This window comes from Vespa velutina, chromosome 10, assembly GCF_912470025.1.
Source record: "Vespa velutina chromosome 10, iVesVel2.1, whole genome shotgun sequence".
NCBI classification, from domain to species: domain Eukaryota; kingdom Metazoa; phylum Arthropoda; class Insecta; order Hymenoptera; family Vespidae; genus Vespa; species Vespa velutina.
In genome coordinates, this window is record NC_062197.1 from 8,691,069 (window position 1) to 8,710,882 (window position 19,814).

At 25.8% G+C, this 19,814-nt stretch overlaps 4 protein-coding genes across 10 annotated transcripts; 3 read left to right on the top strand and 1 right to left on the bottom strand.

Annotated features, from left to right (window-relative positions):
• Position 1: 1 nt before the first annotated feature.
• On the top strand, positions 2–4,482 carry LOC124952259 (centromere protein J-like). Of its 2 annotated transcripts, none has more exons than XM_047501839.1 (4): positions 2–342; positions 663–3,847; positions 3,934–4,129; positions 4,240–4,482. In XM_047501839.1, the coding sequence occupies exons 2-4, from the start codon at positions 684–686 to the stop codon at positions 4,366–4,368; spliced, it is 3,489 nt and encodes a 1,162-aa protein (XP_047357795.1). In that variant the 5' UTR covers positions 2–342; positions 663–683; the 3' UTR covers positions 4,369–4,482. The 2 variants fall into 2 exon arrangements, with proteins under 2 accessions (XP_047357795.1, XP_047357796.1); XM_047501840.1 differs by having other exon boundaries at positions 694–3,847.
• A 329-nt stretch (positions 4,483–4,811) lies between these two features.
• LOC124952264 (serine/threonine-protein phosphatase PGAM5, mitochondrial-like) lies at positions 4,812–6,926 on the top strand. 4 transcript variants are annotated; one of them, XM_047501854.1, is made up of 6 exons: positions 4,812–5,132; positions 5,219–5,397; positions 5,556–5,770; positions 5,876–6,006; positions 6,580–6,740; positions 6,795–6,926. In XM_047501854.1, exons 1-5 carry the CDS (start codon positions 4,954–4,956, stop codon positions 6,728–6,730), a joined length of 855 nt encoding a protein of 284 aa, XP_047357810.1. In that variant the 5' UTR covers positions 4,812–4,953; the 3' UTR covers positions 6,731–6,740; positions 6,795–6,926. The 4 variants fall into 4 exon arrangements, with proteins under 4 accessions (XP_047357810.1, XP_047357807.1, XP_047357809.1 ...); XM_047501851.1 differs by having other exon boundaries at positions 6,580–6,721; positions 6,786–6,926; XM_047501853.1 differs by having other exon boundaries at positions 6,580–6,721.
• LOC124952261 (nuclear speckle splicing regulatory protein 1) lies at positions 6,375–9,056 on the bottom strand. Its single transcript, XM_047501844.1, has 2 exons — positions 8,757–9,056; positions 6,375–8,330 (listed from the first exon to the last, which is right to left on the bottom strand). Exons 1-2 carry the CDS (start codon positions 8,783–8,785, stop codon positions 7,208–7,210), a joined length of 1,152 nt encoding a protein of 383 aa, XP_047357800.1. The 5' UTR covers positions 8,786–9,056; the 3' UTR covers positions 6,375–7,207.
• LOC124952258 (carboxypeptidase D-like) lies at positions 9,011–18,387 on the top strand. Of its 3 annotated transcripts, XM_047501837.1 has the most exons (16): positions 9,011–9,601; positions 9,684–9,717; positions 9,790–9,919; positions 10,126–10,281; positions 10,356–10,531; positions 10,592–10,739; positions 10,954–11,048; positions 12,834–13,342; positions 13,456–13,929; positions 13,997–14,268; positions 14,356–14,530; positions 14,610–14,983; positions 15,066–15,207; positions 15,324–16,797; positions 16,929–17,105; positions 17,220–18,387. In XM_047501837.1, the coding sequence occupies exons 1-16, from the start codon at positions 9,149–9,151 to the stop codon at positions 17,363–17,365; spliced, it is 4,935 nt and encodes a 1,644-aa protein (XP_047357793.1). In that variant the 5' UTR covers positions 9,011–9,148; the 3' UTR covers positions 17,366–18,387. The 3 variants fall into 3 exon arrangements, with proteins under 3 accessions (XP_047357793.1, XP_047357792.1, XP_047357794.1); XM_047501836.1 differs by having other exon boundaries at positions 9,684–9,919; positions 17,220–18,385; XM_047501838.1 differs by lacking the exons at positions 16,929–17,105; positions 17,220–18,387 and having other exon boundaries at positions 9,684–9,919; positions 15,324–16,273; positions 16,447–16,572.
• The last annotated feature ends 1,427 nt before the right edge of the window (positions 18,388–19,814 follow it).

The window sequence follows — 19,814 nt, forward strand, 5'->3', positions numbered from 1 at the left end:
TTACAATATAAACATAAATATAGAAACGAATATGTGCATATATGAATATATGTTTTTAATATAATTTTAACTCCATTTTTTTGTTGATATATTAATACTGCAGCTCTATATTTACTTTTCTACTTACTATTAATTGTTCAGTAGTTTAAAAATTATATCTGAAGTTGCTGTTAATTGCATTGCTTTCAGAGAACTCTTGTGGTTATTTTAAGAAGTATAGAATATTTGAAATTAAGCAATAGTTCTTACAATTTGTGTGGTAGCGTTATGACATGTATTAGTGTTTAATTTATGTATTATACTAAACAAAGTTTATTAATTATATCCTTTTCACAAAACAAGGTGAATGGACATTTATGAACGTTTAACATTTTTTAAATATCAAATACGCGATATGTGATAATAAAGACATAACCGTACTTGTCACACTTGTTGAATATTTGATTATGGTTTATTTTACGTCATAACACTAACTTTTTAATAAATTTCTATTTAATTTATATAGGATTCATATCTTTAATAAATATATATATATATATATATATATTTATTTATTTAATATATTTAAGTATCACTTTGATAAGTTCTTTTACTTCATTATAATTAATAATATAACTTTCTATACGCGATTGTTTCTACATAATATGTTTTGTTCTGTTAAGAAATATTATGCGACTTAAATAATGGATTTAGAAACATCATTGGTTGAACGTTTACAAAAACTAAGACAATGGCAGATTGAACAGCAGGAACGTCTTACAAGACAACAACAGGAACAGCGGCAGAAATTGACTCAGGAACAATTACGCATGTATGAAGTTTTAAGACTACCTATTCAGGAAATAGGATTTGATAATAGAATATTGTGTGAAAGTAGTTGGTATGAAGATGCATATTTAAGTGCGAATACAACTGATCATGCAGATGATTGTAAACAAGAACAAATTGATAAAGATGTGAAAAAAATAATTCAAGAACAATCTACAAATGATAATAATAACATAAATAAGTCTGATTATATATCTTTATTTACTAATTCAAATATAAGTACCATTGATGAATCTTTTCAAGAAGAAAAGTCTCTAACTGAATTAAAAAAATCTTCAAATGATGTTGGCAAACAAACCTTAAGTAAACCGAAATATCAAGAAGAAAATGAAAAAGATAATGCCAAAAATGATTGTAATTCAAATAATGAAAATATATATATAACATCCCAAAAAAAGAAAATTCATCTAATAGACCATTTATTAGAAGGAATAGAACCATTACCACCTGATAAACCTGTAGATAGAAGTTTTCTTATTGACGATATTCCAGTGCCATCTCCAAAGAAAGACTTTAAAACTCTGCTAGAAGAAAAGTTGAAAGAGTATAAGCCAATATTTAACAAAGAATCAAATGATAAAATACAAAATCAAATTAAAAGACCATTTTTAAAAAAAGGACAAGGCCTAGCTAGATTCAGAATGATTCAAACTTCAAAAAACATTCCAGTTAATGTAAAATCTTGCGCTATTCCTGTATCAATTAAACAAATTCCTAATAAACAAATTAATCCTACAAATAATAAAAATGATAATACAAAAAATAAGCCTAAGTTATCTAAAAATGTGCCTTCAAGAAAGTGCATTGCTGCTATTAATGTGGTACAACAACAGTTAAATTTAAAGAATGTTCCTCCTCCAAAAAAAACTTATTCTGAAAAAAACGAAGCTGTATTAACAAATATCGAATCAAATATAAATTCAAATATTATTGAAATAAATAGTTCTGATATTGATTTGAAAACACAAAGAGAAATGGAAGAAATAAGAATATTTGAACTTTTAGAAGAAAAAGCAGAAAATTCTAGTTTGTGTTCAACCTCAAGTACTGTAGTTGCATTTCTACAACAATCAACGCCTTTCAAGATAAGACAAAAAATTCGGGATACAGAAGATAATATAAATAATCCAATACAACAAGATATTGTTCATAAAATTAGTCCTAGAAGACTTCAATTGACTGATACTCAATCAATACCATCAAATCAAAAGACTGAATCTGATGTTAATTCTTTCTGGGAAACCATACCTATAAAAAACCCAAATGAAACTCTAGAGAATAATCAAATATTAAAAAAACAAAATACATCTAATGTATTAAAAAATAAAAAATCTGATCAAATGTTCATTCAAAATCATATAGAACATATACACGATGAAATAAACTGCGACATTCAAAATTCTGTATATTCTAATGAAATAGATGTAGGTTTACATGTCAGATTTTCTGAATATAATGAGTATAAAACTATTGGCTTAACTGACAATTCCAGCATATCTAGTACTGAATCTCTGTCACAGAAAGATTATAATGATGAAAGAGCTTGGAGTGATTGTAGTGAATTATCTGATTCCTCTGATACAAATGTACAATTAATAAAATCCAGAACATTCAAGACAAATGAAGTTGCAAATGAAGCTTGTGATTTTACCAATACATATACAAATAAGATTATGAAAGAGGAAGTAGATCAACATGAGATAAAAAAAACGCAAGAAACAATTTTCAAATCTGAACTTTTAAAAAATCGTTTATTAGAATTAGAAAAAGAAATTGATATTTTTCGCAAAGAAAATGCAGCTTTGTCTTCACAACGTCAAAAATTGCAAGAAGATTATCGATGTTTTCTGAAAGAAATAAAAGAAAAAAAATTAATTTTAGAAGACAATAAAAAGAGAATAGATTGCTTAGAAGAGGAAAAAAGAAAATTGATACGTGAAAAAACCGTACTTGAATCAAGATTACGTGATTCTCAAGAAAAGGCTCATCAAAATAAACTGGAAAGACAACAAATTCAGGACTTAAAAGAGCAATTAGAAACATTACAAATTGAGCTTAAGACCAAAGAAAGTAAATGGAATGCAGCACAAGCTAGACATAGAAGTCAAATGAGAATATTAAAAATGGAAAATATGAAATTAAAGGAAGAAGTAGAACGATTAATAAAAACAAAAACATATAATCCTAAAACTACAAAAAGTATAGGTACATTTTCAAATACAAAAGCTTTACATCAAATTAATAAACAGCTTAGTGAAGAAATGAAAGAAGTCATCAAAAATGATTCTTCATTAGAAGATGATGATAAAATGTCGAAAACAATGTTGGATGCCATAAATTTAGAACATGAATATATAAAAAGTGATTATGAAATAGATAGTCATAGTAATGAAGATCATAGTCGTAATAGTAATAAAAGTAATATCAACATTCCTAAAGAGTATGAACAATGTATGCAAAATATTATTAAGAAACGTAATCTGTATGAAAATCTATTGAAGAATGCTACATCAAGTTCCATTGAAGTTTCAAATGTAATAAAAGCATCAGAATTGAATAAATTAAAATGTGAAGCAAATGGTAGTAGAAAGAATCAAAATAAAAAAGAAAATGAAAATAGTAAGTTACAAATTGATAAAGATACGTGCATAGATGAAAAAGATAAAGTTACTCTAAATTATGAAAACGATGATGATATAAAAGTTTCTCAAAAATTACCATTAACTTCCATCTCATCTAAAGAATTATTACATGCATACAAGAGAACTATTTCTCCAAAAGAGTTTAAAACTAATGAACAAGTACAATGTATTGAACATCCTAATGGATGTACTGAATTGTGGTATCCCAATGGTAATGTTAAAAAAATTTTTCCTGACAAAAGTATAACAAAAATGTTATATTACAATGGTGATGTTCGTGAAACACAAAAAGATGGAAAAGTAAAATATTTTTATGCTTCAACACGGACATGGCATACAACAATGCCCGATGGTCTTGAAATTTTAGAATTTCCGAAGTAAGTTGAAATACATATTTATAAAAACTTACAATTATAAGAAATAAAGGGATTATTGTTATAAGTTATATTAATATTTTATACAGCGGTCAAGTGGAAAAGCGTTCACAAAATGGCATGGTTGAAATATCATTTCCAGATGGTTCGATACAAATAATTAAAGTAGATGGATATGAAAAATGTCAATTGCCAGATGGAACAATTGCAGAAACCTTTGCAAATGGAGAAAAAGTTGTTATTCTACCCAATGGACAACGAGAAATACATACAAAAGATCATAAAGTAATTAAAAAAAAAGCTTACAATGAATTAATCCTTCTATTTAACATTAATAATTTAGCGAATTTTGCTAAAAATAAAATTAAACAACTATAAACATTTTCTTTTTCTAGAGACGAGAATATCCTGATGGTACAATTAAATTGGTTTATCCAGATGGTATACAAGAGACACGTTATTCTAATGGCAGAATAAGACTTAAAGACCAAGCTGGTAATCTTCTTATGGATTCTCATTATTAAATAAAAATTTTATATTCATTTATTGTAATAAAATGATATAAGCTAAAAATATTAAATTGGAAATATAAATTATATGATGTATATAATTTTAAAATGTTACAATTTATATGTAATATAATATATAATTATTTTTATCTAATATATAATAAAACAGTAATTGAATTTTGTATTTTAAAAAAGTATTATAAGATGTAAAATACTTTGGTTCTTAGAAAATTTAAATGGAATTAGAATATATATACATGAATATAGAAATATTCATACTTGAATATGAGAGTATATCTTAGGGATTTTAGAAAAATCTCTCAAAATTACTAACGCGTTACTAACACTTATGGTACTGTTATCCAATCAGAATACTTATTTAATCTTGAATTTCAAAAAAGATGGCTTATTATTGGATATTGTAAATAGCTTTATGTTTATATTTTTGCAACCACTTTTGCGAATTACAATAAAACTCTCTAGATTTATAGTGAACTTTTGAATAATTTATTGACTAGTGTATATATTGGTGTACATACGTGCGCTTCCCCCTAGCAAAATTATTAAATTTCAAACATTTTCATTGTATTATTTTAAAAAATGTCAGTCTTTTTACGATTTCAAAAATGGACCGTCGTAGGTTTAGGTGCTTTAAGTGGTGCAGCATTATTTTATTATAATGCCTATGGTGATTGTGAATCTTCTTGTGTACAAAACTCTTGGACAACAAATTTCACGCCTTCTGTAAAATGGGATCATAACTGGGACAGGTTCTTTGGGTTTTTACATTGTTTATATTTTTTTAAAATTTTATTTTTATTGTTTATAATAATGGATGTAAACACATATTTTTTTTATGTTACAGGCGAGATCCAAAAAGTTTGGTGAAGCCTTTGAAAATAAATAATGAAATAGATGAAAATAAATATAATGAAGAATTTGCAGCAAAAAGGGCCAAACATATAAGGCATTTGGTACTTATTAGACATGGACAATATAATACTGCGGGAAAAGTAGATTCTGAAAAAGTTCTTACTGAACTTGGTTAGTTATTAAAAATTATTTATATAATTTTAATCTTAAATAAGCAATTTTAATATCTGCTTAAATCATATATAATTATTTTATAATATAGTTAAATATATATACAAATATAGTGTAAATTTATATTTATATTTATATTTATATTTATATTTATATAGGTCGACATCAAGCTGAAACAACTGGAAAAAGATTAGCAGAATTAGACGTATCTTATTCTCTAATAGTTAGATCAACAATGACAAGAGCTCAAGAAACTTCTAAAATAATAGAAAAAAGTCTTCCAAATGTACCAACTGAAGATGATAGTCTTTTAACTGAAGGTGCACCTATTCCACCTGAACCACCAATAGGCAATTGGATGTCAGAACGATATGTATGTATAAATTACATTAGTGATATATTATTATTATTATTTTAGTTTTTTAATAATTAGTAATTTGCAATATAACTATTAATTAAATTTTATAACAAATTTTAGTTTTATCAAGATGGACCTAGAATAGAAGCAGCATTTAGAAAATATTTCCATCGAGCAGACCCTAAGCAAGAAAAAGATACTGTTACTATTCTTGTTTGTCATGCAAATGTTATTAGATATTTTGTTTGCAGGTAAATATTGTGATCATTTTTTTATATTACATTCTGTTCTCTTGATCCATTAGTTTTAATGAATCCTTCTTGGTATACAATATATTATATTATAACAAATATATATATTGAATTTTATATCACAATTCTTACGTAACTCAAAATACCATGAGTGTTGAGAAAAACATGAATTAAGAAAGTTTTTAATAATTTCTTCACTTTAAAATAATTTGCGCTACACTCCAGGCACTTTGAACAGCTCTCATTTATATAGAATGAATAATTTTGACTCCAAAAAATACTGTATATTCATTGAAGCCTCTGTAATAATAATCAGTAGATTTGAAAACGCATTTCCAATTCTGTCATCAAAAAATATTCATAAATCATGCAATGTGCAAATTGTTTTAATTGAGCACAAAGTTGGTCTGGGATGTCCTACACCTCACAGGCACAACTAGGATTAAAAAGTAAAAAAATAAATATATCTGAAATAAAATATTTTAAACTGAAAGAGGCTTACAGAATTAAAAAGATTCGAGTTACAGTAGTTCTAAATTATAGTTTGTACATATATATTTTTTTATTTTTTAGAGCTTTACAATTTCCTCCAGAAGCTTGGATGCGTATGTCATTAAATCATGGAAGCATTACTTGGTTGTGTATATATCCTAATGGAAGAGTAACAATGCATTGTCTTGGAGATACTGGTCATATGTTACCTCAAAACATTTCAGTTAGTTAATAATAATGAGGTATATAATTAAATTTACTGCTTTAAGATGAAATGTGTAATTCAGTATTTCCAGATGCGAAGAAAATCATGAAAGAAATTAAATTTTGTATTTATAAAAGTATTTCTATAGTGTGTGTATATGTGAGGTTCACACTTTTTCCTGTAAAATGCATATATGGATGAAGATAATACATAATGAAATGAATTGGAATGTTTCATATAATATGGAAATCAACTTATTATCTACAATTTGTTACGTTTATTAAGACATTTTATTTGGCAGTGTAAAAATATACAAACATGCATTAAGCAAACATAATTGTAGATTTTATACAAGTGAATATAAGAAATTTTTCTAAGTAGAAATGATTTATTTTGAACTTATTTATGTTCTATGTATCATTAATTTATTGAATATAAATTTATCAATAAATTTTTAAAAATATATATATGAACTTATAAAGATACCAAAATAACAATAATGTCTTATTGTGTTCCAGTATTCCGTATTGCTTTTCTAGCATAATATCGTTGTAAAGCTGCTTCAAATATAGGGCCAACTGTTCTCTTTAACCAAATTGAAGATCTTTCTTTCTTTTGGACGCTTTCAACTTGGTTCTCTTTATTTTCTTTATCTTTGATTTTTTTATCATCAATATCCTGTGATATTTTTTCAGAATCTTTTATATTGTCTTTATTTTCATCTGAAAGTATTAAATTAGATAGAGTATTAGTTTGAATATCTCGTATTTCACATTTTTGTTTCTTTTTATCTGGCTCTTTAATATCGGAGCTACTGATACTTTTGTCTTTTATATTAATTATACTTTTATTTATGTTACAAGATTCAGTTTCTTTTTGTAATTCATTATCACTTTCATACGTTTCAATAACCCTTTGTCTATATTGCCTACTTTTTTTACTTTTTTTTACATTACATTTTTTTTCATGTTTTTCATTTGCTATTGTAGAAAATTCATTATTAATTACATTTTCTGTTTCTAAAGTGACATTACTATTTTCTGTATTTTTCGGAATTTTTTCAATTTCTTCTATATTTTCAACAGTTTGTTTATATAAATGTCTATAAAATCCAGACATATCTTGTTGTTTTGTCACATCACCAATACTTTCCAATCTACTCATTTTAGCTTCTTCCTCCTCCATTTTTTTGAATTCTTCTAATTTTGCTCTATATGCAGATGTTACAAAACTTTCTTTATCTGCATACATTGTTCCTTCAGCCTCTCTTTCTTTCTGTACCATTCTTTCTATCCTATGTTCTTGTTCTTTTTTTCTTCGTTCTGCAGCTTTTAAGAAATTTTGTATATATCTTGGTTTCTTTTCTTGAACTTTTATTGTCTTAACTTGATTTTTTTGAAGTATATTATCATATACTTCATCATATTGATAGATAGTTGGATCTTCTTTTAATGCTTTTTGCATATTAAGCTTAGTTTGCTTTTTCATTTTGTTTTTTTCACTTTCTGCTTTAAGAGCTTTCCTAACCCAATCAGTGCCATCATCTTCATCAGAAGTATCCTCATCCCCAAATACATTTATTGCTTTTGGTGCAGAGAGTTGTTTTTTAGGTATGATTAAACCATATCTGTAATTGTTACATTTATATACATTAGTATTTTCGGATTCTTATTTGATTAAAAATATATTAACATATTATCGTTCGGAGATATAAAAATATGTTTTTTCTTGACTGCTTGTAAAATACCGGAGATATATAAATAGGATTTTACACATTGTGCATTAAATACCGGCGACCTATAAATATGTTACAACATATATATAATGTGATATAAAGGAAAATGCAGACATTACATTCTATATGCAGATTACATTACAGACTACACACAAAAGTTTTCGCGCACAATCCGAATCGTAAGGTGTTAAAATATAGTGTACATTTTTCTAACATAATTTCTTTAAAAAAATCTTTCATAATTATGATTTACAATATTATTAATAATAATATAATGATTATAAATAATTATTAATAACGTAAATTTAATACTCTTACTGTTTATCTTCTTTCTTAATATTTTCCATAATGAATGATCCCTTGTATAATTATTTCACTAAAACTCCAATTGTAGACAACGATCAATAAATTAACAAATATTTATACTGATATTATCATTATATACCATCTGAAGTATGACGTAAAAGTTTGCGTTCGATTTACTCGATACTTGAATCGATCGATTCAAAAAGTAGGAAAGCGTGACGACAGCAACCTGAGATTATTCCCGCGATCCCCCACTCTTGAGTATTTCGACTTTCCATGACTTTCTCCGCCCATATTATCAACGTGCGGACGTCATCAGTGGTATATACAGAATCTTAGTGCAGAATGTCTTATTGAAATGGTGGAGTAATTTTTATGATTTTGCATAAATTTAAAGTCAAGAGATGGACTTACGCGGTATCGTACTTTTTATTATTACTGCCACCTTTGTCGTGTCGCTCAATGGTCTTGTATTAAATCTTACGAATGGACCAGACGAAGATTTCGTAAATCTACGTTATACTCACTATGATGAACTGCTGGCGTTATTCAATAACTTGGCAAAATCATATCCAAATTTGGCTCGTGTTTTTTCAATAGGAAAATCGGTTGAAGAGAGAGAATTATTAGTCCTGGAAATTTCAGAAAATGTACAGGAAAGAACACTTGGTAAGCCAATGGTGAAGTATGTCGCTAATATGCACGGTGATGAATCTGTGGGCAGGGAATTGCTGGTATATCTTTCTCAATATCTTTTGCATAACTATGGCAAAGATGAAAGAATTACACGACTAGTTAATAGAACGGATATTTTCCTTATGCCTTCTCTAAATCCTGATGGTTTTGAAAAATCGCAGGTATTTTAACTAATGTATTATAAAGGCATTGCATATTTTGTAACATTATAAATCTTGAATTTTTTAACTATTTATGTTTTAGGAAGGAAAATGTGATTCTAAAGAAGATTTTTCAGGTAGAGAAAATGCAAATTACGTAGACTTAAATCGAGATTTTCCAGATCAATTTGATAATAAAATTAGAACAGGTAGTAATATATTACAAGGACGACAAGAAGAGACAATTGCTATGATGACATGGATTGCTAATGAACCATTTGTTTTATCTGGTAATTTACATGGGGGTGCTGTAGTTGCCAGCTATCCGTATGATTCTGGGTAACAACAATTTAACTATTGTAATATTATAATTTTAAATGCTTTTATATATATAATATATAATATATAATATATAATATATATATATAAAATTTTAATTACACACACATAATAATTGACTTAATTATTTTTTAAAATTCTATTGTTAGTTAATATTAATCAAGATACATATAGATATAATTAATTCTATATAATATGATTTACAGTATTCCTAAATCTTGCTGCATTGAAAGTATAAGTCCAGATAATGAGTTATTTAAATATTTGGCTCATACGTATGCAGATAATCATCCTCGAATGGCAGCAGGCAATGCATGTCCACCAGAAGTATTTCCAGGAGGTGTTACAAATGGAGCATATTGGTAATTATTAATGGACTATACTGTCTTAATATCTTTAAGAGGTTTTTTCACTATTCTATTTTTTATTTTATTAGGTATGAGGTTGTTGGGGGTATGCAAGACTATAATTATGCTCGTTCTAATGCATTTGAAATAACATTTGAATTAAGTTGTTGCAAATATCCTCCTGCTTCATCAATCCCAGGCCATTGGCAGTTAAATAAAGAATCTCTTATTAAATATTTGGAACAAGCTCATATTGGAATAAAAGGTTTATAATAGCACAATTTTTATTTATAAAAGAATCTAGAAATCACGATTTATATTTTAGGTTTGGTAAGGGATACAGAAGACCAACCTGTTGAAGATGCTAGCATTGTAGTTCACGGAATCGATCATAATGTCACAACTACAAATCGTGGAGAATACTGGCGTTTACTTCTACCTGGCACTTATTCTGTTTATGCAACTGCTTGGGGGTAAGATCATATTACAATATGATAAAACGATAAAGAATATAATATTATCTAAGACCATATCAATTATTATGATAATAATTTTTGTATAAAATTGTATTATAGGTCTAATGTCTATAATTATACAATGTAATTCAATTTTTAAACATATAATCTCTACATATCTCATTATTAATAGTTGAGAATCTAATATGTTTTTCATTTTTTCTAATTGCAGATATAGACCAAGTGAACTAGTAAATGTAACTGTTAGACAGAATGATCCAACGGTCGTTAACTTTACATTAAAACGACGATCATTTGGTGAACAAGGTAAACGTGAAACAGATTATCCACAAATCTTACCACTTCTTAGTCGTTTCCCCGCACTTTATAAAATCATTTTGTCTTATGACGATGATGAGTATTAACATTTTTGTAACTTAAGGAAAAATTTATTTTATTTTATTTTTTTCTTATTTGTTTACATTTTTTGCAATTAGATATGTTTTAATGTAATCACCTTTTTATGTGTTACGAATTTTATATTTTGTATAATCAAATTATATAACGACTCACATTATACTTATTATTCATAAATTTTTAGCTATGTTAAAATAGTTGCACACAGAAATACTTTTATCTTTGATACTAGAATTTAAATAATTACATTACAATAGCTTCTATCAAATTTAATAAAAGTATTTTATGATTAATTTGCTAATTATTATGTTTAATTTTTATTGAAATTTACAATTTATTATTATTTTTATATGCTTTTTATTTTACAGCCTTCAATTTATATCGCATTTAAGTTTATATACTCGTTCATGATTTTTATTGAATCAAGATTAATTCAAAAGAACAGATGTAAACATTTAATAGAATATATAACATGATTACTTATATCATAAAATTCAAAAGATATAAGCACACAAGGTATGGAGAAAAGGATTTGTTAAAACAAATAGAAAAATAGAATAGGAAAGTAAAAATATTTTTAATATAGTTTATATATATATATATAGTGTAAAATTTTGATTATATTTGAACTTGTATAATTTATTATATATATAATGCAAAATATATTATGTCTCATTTTTGTTATAATGCACGATTATTAGATACGATTATTAGATACATTAAATCTTTTCAATCTATAGATCTATAGTACTTCCAAGCTTTGTTCTTATATTTTATATAAAAATATATTGTTATGTTATGTAGCAAGTGAACAATTTATAATATCCTGCTTTTATTTTATTATCACTGATTAACTTTACTGAATGGTAGAAATAGTAGAAATGAAACATATTTATATATATGCATACATATTTTGTGTTATTTCATAAGAGAAATCTGTTTATTCAAGCATATAAAATTAAATTCAGTAATTGATATACTATATTTTAAGATGATCGTAACATCACAGTTAATATATCATACAACTTTTTCATATGAATTTCATAAATATCTAAAGCCGAATGTATTTTAAAAGTCATAGTTTTATTTGTATTGCTACATATGATTCAATGTGCAGAGTAAAAATAAACTATTGTATTTGTCTTAAATAATGAGTCAATTTTTCAATATTAATACCAGCGCCTATTCCTTACAATTTTACCTTAAACAATTCTACCTTAAATTATGTTATGTTTATGTATATGCATATATATATATATATATATATATATATATATATATATATATAATTCTATATTGTATATATATATTCATTTTTCAGATTATATTCTCTATACCTTGTGTTTTATATCATATACACACAATTTTTTTATGATTTTCTTAATACGATGCTAAATATTTTTTAAGTGATTTGGTACTCTGAACCATATTAAAGTATATTCATATTTTAAGACTCTTCTATTAATTTGATACTTAATAATGCAATAAGAAATATCTAATTATAATTTAAAATAAAAAACGCTTATAATTTGTCTATATAATTTTATATATACATAATTTGTGTATATATAATTCTATTATATATACACAATATATAATAGAATTATATATTGTGTATATAATCTATATAATAGAATTATATATTGTGTATATAATCTAAAGTTATACATATATATGTTCTATATTTATACACAGCTACAGGAAACTTGGAGAAAGTAAAAGAAATTACAAGAACAACTGACGAATATGGCTTTTTACATCATACAGAATTTAAACATCATAATTATTTTGCAATGGAAAAATATTTAAAGGAACTCAATGAAAACTATCCAAATATTACACGTCTTCATAGTATTGGTCGTTCAGTCGAAAATCGACAACTTTATGTTATGGAAATTACAAAGGATCCTGGAAAACATAGTTTGAGTAAACCTGAAGTAAAATATATTGGAAACATGCATGGAAATGAAGTAGTTGGAAGAGAACTTTTATTATTGTTACTGAAATATTTGTGTGAAAATTATGGAAGAGATAAAAGAGTAACTCGAATAGTTAATACAATTAGATTACATATATTACCAAGTATGAATCCTGATGGATATGAGATATCAAAAGTAGGTGATATATATGGTCTAAAAGGAAGAGCTAATGCAAAAGGTGTGGATCTCAATAGAAATTTTCCTGATCTCTATGTAACCAATGATGTAAGTTTCATTATTTATCAAATTGATATCATGGCTTTTACATCACATGTTTTTTTTTAAATATGTTATTCATTTTATGTAAATCAACAATAAATATAAAATATCAATTTTAGTATAATAAGGAACAGGAACCAGAGACTAGAGCAGTAATGAATTGGATTGCAAGTATTCCATTTGTACTCTCTGCAAATCTTCATGGAGGTGCTTTAGTTGCTAATTATCCATATGATAATGGACCAGAACCTGAATCTAATCTACCAAATCCAAGCCCTGACAATGATGTATTCAAAATGTTGGCACTGACGTATTCAAAAGCTCATCCACAAATGCATCTTGGTGAACCTTGTCCACCTGTAACAAATAAAATATCTGGTATAAAAAGTCTACTAGAGGAGCGATTTCCAGATGGAATTACTAATGGTGCAGCATGGTATCCTGTATCAGGTGGCATGCAAGATTATAATTATCTTCATAGTAATGACTTCGAATTAACTTTAGAAGTGGGATGTACAAAGTTTCCAAATGCTAGCGAATTACCTAAATTTTGGTTACAAAACAAAGAATCTCTTTTAAAATTTATTGAAATGGTAAGATTATGATATCATTATTATTGCAATAAATTGAATTAATTAATATTTTTCTATATAATTGCAGTCACGTAAAGGTGTACATGGTTTAGTTCGTTCTCCCATCGGTGGTGCTATATCCCATGCAAAGATATCTGTAGATGGAATTAAACATGATATATATACTGCAGAAGGTGGTGATTACTGGCGTCTTTTAGTACCAGGCAATTACAATATTACAGTAAGTGCTCCTGGATATGAAACTATTACACAAAATATAACTGTACTTGAAAGTGATGATCTTGAAGGTTCAGAAGTAACTCTAGATTTTACTCTAATGCGAGATAATCCTCAAGATTGGTACGTTCATTGTAGCTTAATAGAAATATTTTGTTTACAATAATTTTATTGAACGTTATTTGTGATATATATATATTTATGATGTAGGTCATCTGCATATGATTTTGGTATATTTGCAAATTTACAAAATGGCTATTTAAAAAATTCAGAGTTAAGTGCTAGATTTAGTCAATTGGAAAATCATCAACCAAATGTGGCTGAATTTAGAGCTGGAGATTCATTAGTTAATATGGCAATTCATTCTTTAAAAATTACACAAAATGTGAGTATGTTTCTTAGTATATTTATTCTATAATTATAATAAAGGTCATTATCATAATATACAATTATTGATTTCATAGATGGGAGCACCAGAAGAAAATAAATTTCATATTGCTTTGATTGGAGGTTTATTTGCATCACAACCAGTAGGAAGAGAAATTTTACTACGTCTAGCAACCCATATTCTTATGGGTAATCAAATTGGCAATCCACCAATCAAGAGAATATTAAATAATTCAGTTTTACATTTTATACCTGGTGTAGATCCAGGATTTGATAATGTTCCAAATGATTGTAATCCTACAGTTAAAGATGAAATAGGAGAAAAATTACTTTCACAGAATACTAATAAAACTAAAGAAATGGATATTATTACAAATGCATTTAGAAAAATGTTATTAAATGAAGGTTATGATGTAATTATTGTATTAGGAGGTGGTTCCTTTAGTATCAGGTACTAAACAAAAATTATAGCATATAACGATTTAATTTAATAATAAGTATAATTTTTAATGTATTAAGTTAAAAAATTTTAGTTATGCAAAAGATGAATTAAATGTGTATAAAACATTGGCTGAAAATTATGATCAAACTATGCATAAAGAAGCTTGTGGTATTAAAACTAACAAAGAAATAAATATAGCTGAATATATTCAAAGGGAATATAATATACCCGTTGTAAGTATAAGTTATTTGATGATAAAATTATAATATTTACAAATTTAATTAAAGTTGATTTCCACGAATTATATTATTATGTAATTAAAAGTTCTTTTGATACTAATTATTTACAGATTAATATCAATTTATCATGCTGCAAATATCCAGCTGCAGATATTATATCAACGATTTGGAGAGGAACTTTGAAGCCATTAATGCAACTTATTCAAGATCTTACAAGTGGTATTCGAGCAATTATTACGGATGATCATGGAATACCGATTAGAGAAGCTGTTGTTAAGATTGGTACAAAAACCTATCAGTTATCAAGAAATATGGCTTATTTTAAAATAATACTTATTCCTGGAGATTATGTATTAACATTTTTCTGTACGGATTATGCGTCTAAAACTTTAAAAGTTCATGTTGATGAACAAAGTATAACAGATATAAATATTCAAATGAGAAAGATAAAACCTGGAGAAGTAGAGTACAAACAAAATAAACTGAGTAAACAGTTAAGCGTTATAAATCATATTTTGGACAATTTAAACATAAAATATCCACAATTATCAACATTACATGATATCGGTAAAACGAGAAAAAACAATCAGATTTTATCTTTAGAAATTAGTGCCAAAACAAAAGAAAAACGAGCAGGACGACCTTCTATAATTTTCTCAGCTGGAATCTCTTATGGAAAACCAGTAACACCTAAAGTACTTTTACAATTTGCTTCTTATCTTTTAGATAATTATAAAAACAACGAAATTATTACAAGTTATTTAGACAAGCTATCAATATTTATTGTTCCTGATTTATATCCAGATTTAATCAAGAACGATTCTTGTACCCCATATATTAGTAATGATTTATCATTCCCTATACATCATGAATTAAGCAATGAAGCAGCTATGATTATTGATTGGTTCAAACAGATTAATGCTCTTTTAATAGTAAATTTAAATATTGGATCTCGGCATGTTGAAATACCATATGGAAGTCAATACAGTAGAATAGGCAAAGAAATTTATGAAAGTGAAGATGACCAAGTACTAAAAGCCTTAGCATCTACTTATACAAGGTATAGTCTACATAATAGTGCAGAATGTGATACAAAATTAAACATCAAGAATAATGCTATAATACATGGTGGCAAAGGAATTGCTGGAATAAGAGGAGATTCCTTATTAGATTACATATATTTGAATACAAGTACTTTAATAATGGACGTTTATATTGCTTGTTGTAATACAGATGATTCAATGAGTGTATGGCAAGATAATAAAGATAGTTTACTAGCTATGATAAAAGAAGTATCGAAGGGTGTTCAAGGATACATTATTAATGAAAATAATGAACCTATTGATAATGCTATTTTATCTTATGATGATTCTGTGCATCAAATCAGAAGTGGAACAATAGGAGCATATTGGATTTTATTACCTCCTGGAAGTCATAATATTACTGCTACTGCATCTGGATATATACAACAAACAAGATTAGTTTCTGTACCGGACATAAATAAGTTTATAAATTTAACTTTTAAGTTAAGACGCGATGAAAGTATTTTTGGATTGCCAAGATTGGTCTTCATTATAATTGCTGGTAGGAAAGTGATATATAATTACATATAATATATCTATATTTAAAAGAAATCATAGTAACTTTTAGGAAAAGAAATATGTAGTAATATATTAATTTAAAAGAATGGAACATTAAATTATCTATATTTATAGGTACTGTATGTTTAGCTATTGTTGTTTGTGGCATTTGTATTTGTGCAATATGTCAATCTACTCAAAATTCAGAGAAAAACTATAGAAGGGCTTATGCATTTAGTTTACTTAAAGATGGAACAAGCTTCTTTGAAAATGATGAGAAGGAAATTGAAATATTCAGAAGACCATTGAATGGTAAGTTAATGCTTTGATTTCAATATTTTTTTTGAAAAATATAAATTAGTAATCATTCTTTTATTCTATATTTAATACATTTTATTACTTAATGATCTTGGATTTATATTTTAGATTCTATTTTGAAGTATGAAGAAAAATTAAGAATTACAAAACCATATTTTGATGAAGATAATGCATCCAGTTCTGATGATGGAAGTGACCTTGAATTTATAAGACCAGAACAAGAGTGCAATGATAAAGTTTTACAAAAAACGTGACAAATCGTTATCATCAATACGAATGATGAAAATTATATATGAAAGATATAACATATAAAATTCCAAGTTTAAAATTAACGTATTAAAATAGGCATTGCTATAATACAGAAGATACTGTAATAATGTTGTTGATATACTAATTCTCTTTCTTTAAATATTTGCCATAAATGTCTTCAAGGGAGCAATACTTACATTTATAAAAAATAAGTAGAAGTATAGCAAGCAGGGTCCAAATGTAGTTCTAATGCATACATACATACCCTTTTGTATAGATAAGGTAAGAGCTTCTTTGCTGTTGAAGAAGCAAAATATTTTAGAAGCACTTTCAACATTTTATTTCTTAGTTTTTATACACTTCTTTTTGTAACAAAAAAAAGAGATAATATGAAATGTAGATAATATTAAATAGATATTATGCACGTTAATGTTGGCAATTCTATGCGAATTTTATACACATAGTTTACAATTTTACATTGTATATAAAAAGATAAAAAATTTAACAGTATACAAATGTTATAATACAAAGTTATGAGCTTTTTAGGTAAATGTTTTGTACAAAATTGGAAACCTTTATAGAAAATAGGATTTCATCATGTTAATACAGCCACAGAAGAAATTCTTGTTTTTTGTCACAAAATAAATTAAGATTGTTAAATATTGAAATTAATAATAAAATATTTTTAAATGAGCAAACATATCTTTAAGATCACCGGTGTCAAAAGTGACAATGTTATTTTATGAAATATAAATGCCATTATTATATATATCATTATGACAGTTCAACAAATATTAATAATGTATTTTTAGCAACCATGATAGTATGAAATTCTTCTTTTATAGTTAAAAAGTACAATAATTATGAATTTTTAAACACAGAATAATTAAATATTTATAAAATAGATAAAATGTATATCTGAAATAGTATGTATACAAGGTGTTCCACTTTATGTGAATATTAAAATATTTCTTGTTAATGTTGGTAATTTAAAATAAAAGAGATCATCTGTCTTAAAGGAATTAAATATTCTAATTATTAGAATCATTTTTAAGATATTTTTTAGGATTTCATCTTTTTTCTTAAACTATATTTTGTATATTTTTAATATATATATCTATAATTTAACATATACTCTTAACAAATTTAATATTCAATAAAAATATTATTTTTAGATTTTTCATGTTATCAAAAACGATAAATTAACACAAATATATAAATTAAATGGAACATCCTGTATAATTCACTAAAAATATTCATTTTCCAAGTTCTTTCTCATTGAACACAATCATTATTTATATGTAATACTTTCTCTTCTACTGACTAGAAATATTTCGGATGTTTTGTTTTAATTTTAAGAAAAGATAAATAATGTACAACCATTTAAAAATCATTGTCTTCCTACTTTGGAAAATAATGAAGTATATTAAAAAAATGTATAAGTATACACATACATAGATATTCTGTGTAATGTAAATGCGGTTGTGACTTATTTTAATATTCACGTGTATAAAACAATAAACTTCCATTTATAATGCATTCCAGAATAAAGTTGATGCTACCTTCTATTTTTTAGAATTTAAATTCATATTTTTTACAAAGTTAACAGAATTAATTGTTACAAATTTTTTTTTATAAATGTTATGAAATTAATTTAAAATAAAACTAATAAATAAATAAAATTTACTGAAATTCACCAAAATTTAATTTTATCGATGGTTGATATTTCTTCTGTGAGAGGGAAAAAATAGAATTATTCTATAATTCAAATATCGCGGGTAAATTTATAAAATTCGCTCAATGAAAAAAAAAATTAAGAAATATTTGAATTTGTATTTTAATTAATTATTATAGAATGATTATGAATTATAATATTGATTATATAGATCTTATTACCTGAAATCTTTTCTATAAGTCAAATTGATAAATGTAAAAGATTTGGAGTGTGAAGAATTAATAATTAATTTATTAAATAATTTTGTTAATATTCTCTTTCTTAATAGATATGGAATTATATTTAATTTTAATATTTATATTTGTCATAAACAATTTCAATTAATTGCAAATTAATTTGGATTTTATTTACATATGACAATGGATTTTATTTACATGTGACAATGAAGAATTAAAATTCTAAATAACCAATCACAAATCGTCCAACTATCAGTCACATCAAATCAAAATCATACCATTAAATTTCTCCTTAAATTGAAATCTTTTGATTGGCGTAGTTAGAATGAATACATAATTTCCTCCAATGAAAATGTTTAATATGCAGTGAAGTTTCACTCTTGCGCAACATTGTGAATGGTGCGAGAGTAAATCACAACATGTATTGGATTTACCATGCTAGAAACATTTTTGTAAAATCAGGTTTTAAAATTAGGTCGTCGTTTGTTATTCTGAAATAATATATAAACTTATTTCTTTAGATTACCTAACATCTGATATGAA

Excerpts from the sequence above, each read along its gene's own strand:
- LOC124952259 (XM_047501839.1), top strand. The coding sequence starts at position 684 with ATGGATTTAGAAACATCATTGGTTGAACGTTTACAAAAACTAAGACAA. Across the intron at positions 3,848-3,933 it reads GAAATTTTAGAATTTCCGAA|CGGTCAAGTGGAAAAGCGTT; the intron begins GTAAGTTGAAAT and ends TATTTTATACAG. Across the intron at positions 4,130-4,239 it reads TACATACAAAAGATCATAAA|AGACGAGAATATCCTGATGG; the intron begins GTAATTAAAAAA and ends TTCTTTTTCTAG.
- LOC124952264 (XM_047501851.1), top strand. The coding sequence starts at position 4,954 with ATGTCAGTCTTTTTACGATTTCAAAAATGGACCGTCGTAGGTTTAGGT. Across the intron at positions 5,398-5,555 it reads AAAAGTTCTTACTGAACTTG|GTCGACATCAAGCTGAAACA; the intron begins GTTAGTTATTAA and ends ATATTTATATAG. Across the intron at positions 6,722-6,785 it reads TGTTACCTCAAAACATTTCA|TATTTCCAGATGCGAAGAAA; the intron begins GTTAGTTAATAA and ends TGTGTAATTCAG.
- LOC124952261 (XM_047501844.1), bottom strand. The coding sequence starts at position 8,785 with ATGGAAAATATTAAGAAAGAAGATAAACA. Across the intron at positions 8,331-8,756 it reads ATTAAGAAAGAAGATAAACA|ATATGGTTTAATCATACCTA; the intron begins GTAAGAGTATTA and ends TAACAATTACAG.
- LOC124952258 (XM_047501836.1), top strand. The coding sequence starts at position 9,149 with ATGGACTTACGCGGTATCGTACTTTTTATTATTACTGCCACCTTTGTC. Across the intron at positions 14,531-14,609 it reads CTTTAAAAATTACACAAAAT|ATGGGAGCACCAGAAGAAAA; the intron begins GTGAGTATGTTT and ends TTGATTTCATAG. Across the intron at positions 15,208-15,323 it reads GGGAATATAATATACCCGTT|ATTAATATCAATTTATCATG; the intron begins GTAAGTATAAGT and ends AATTATTTACAG.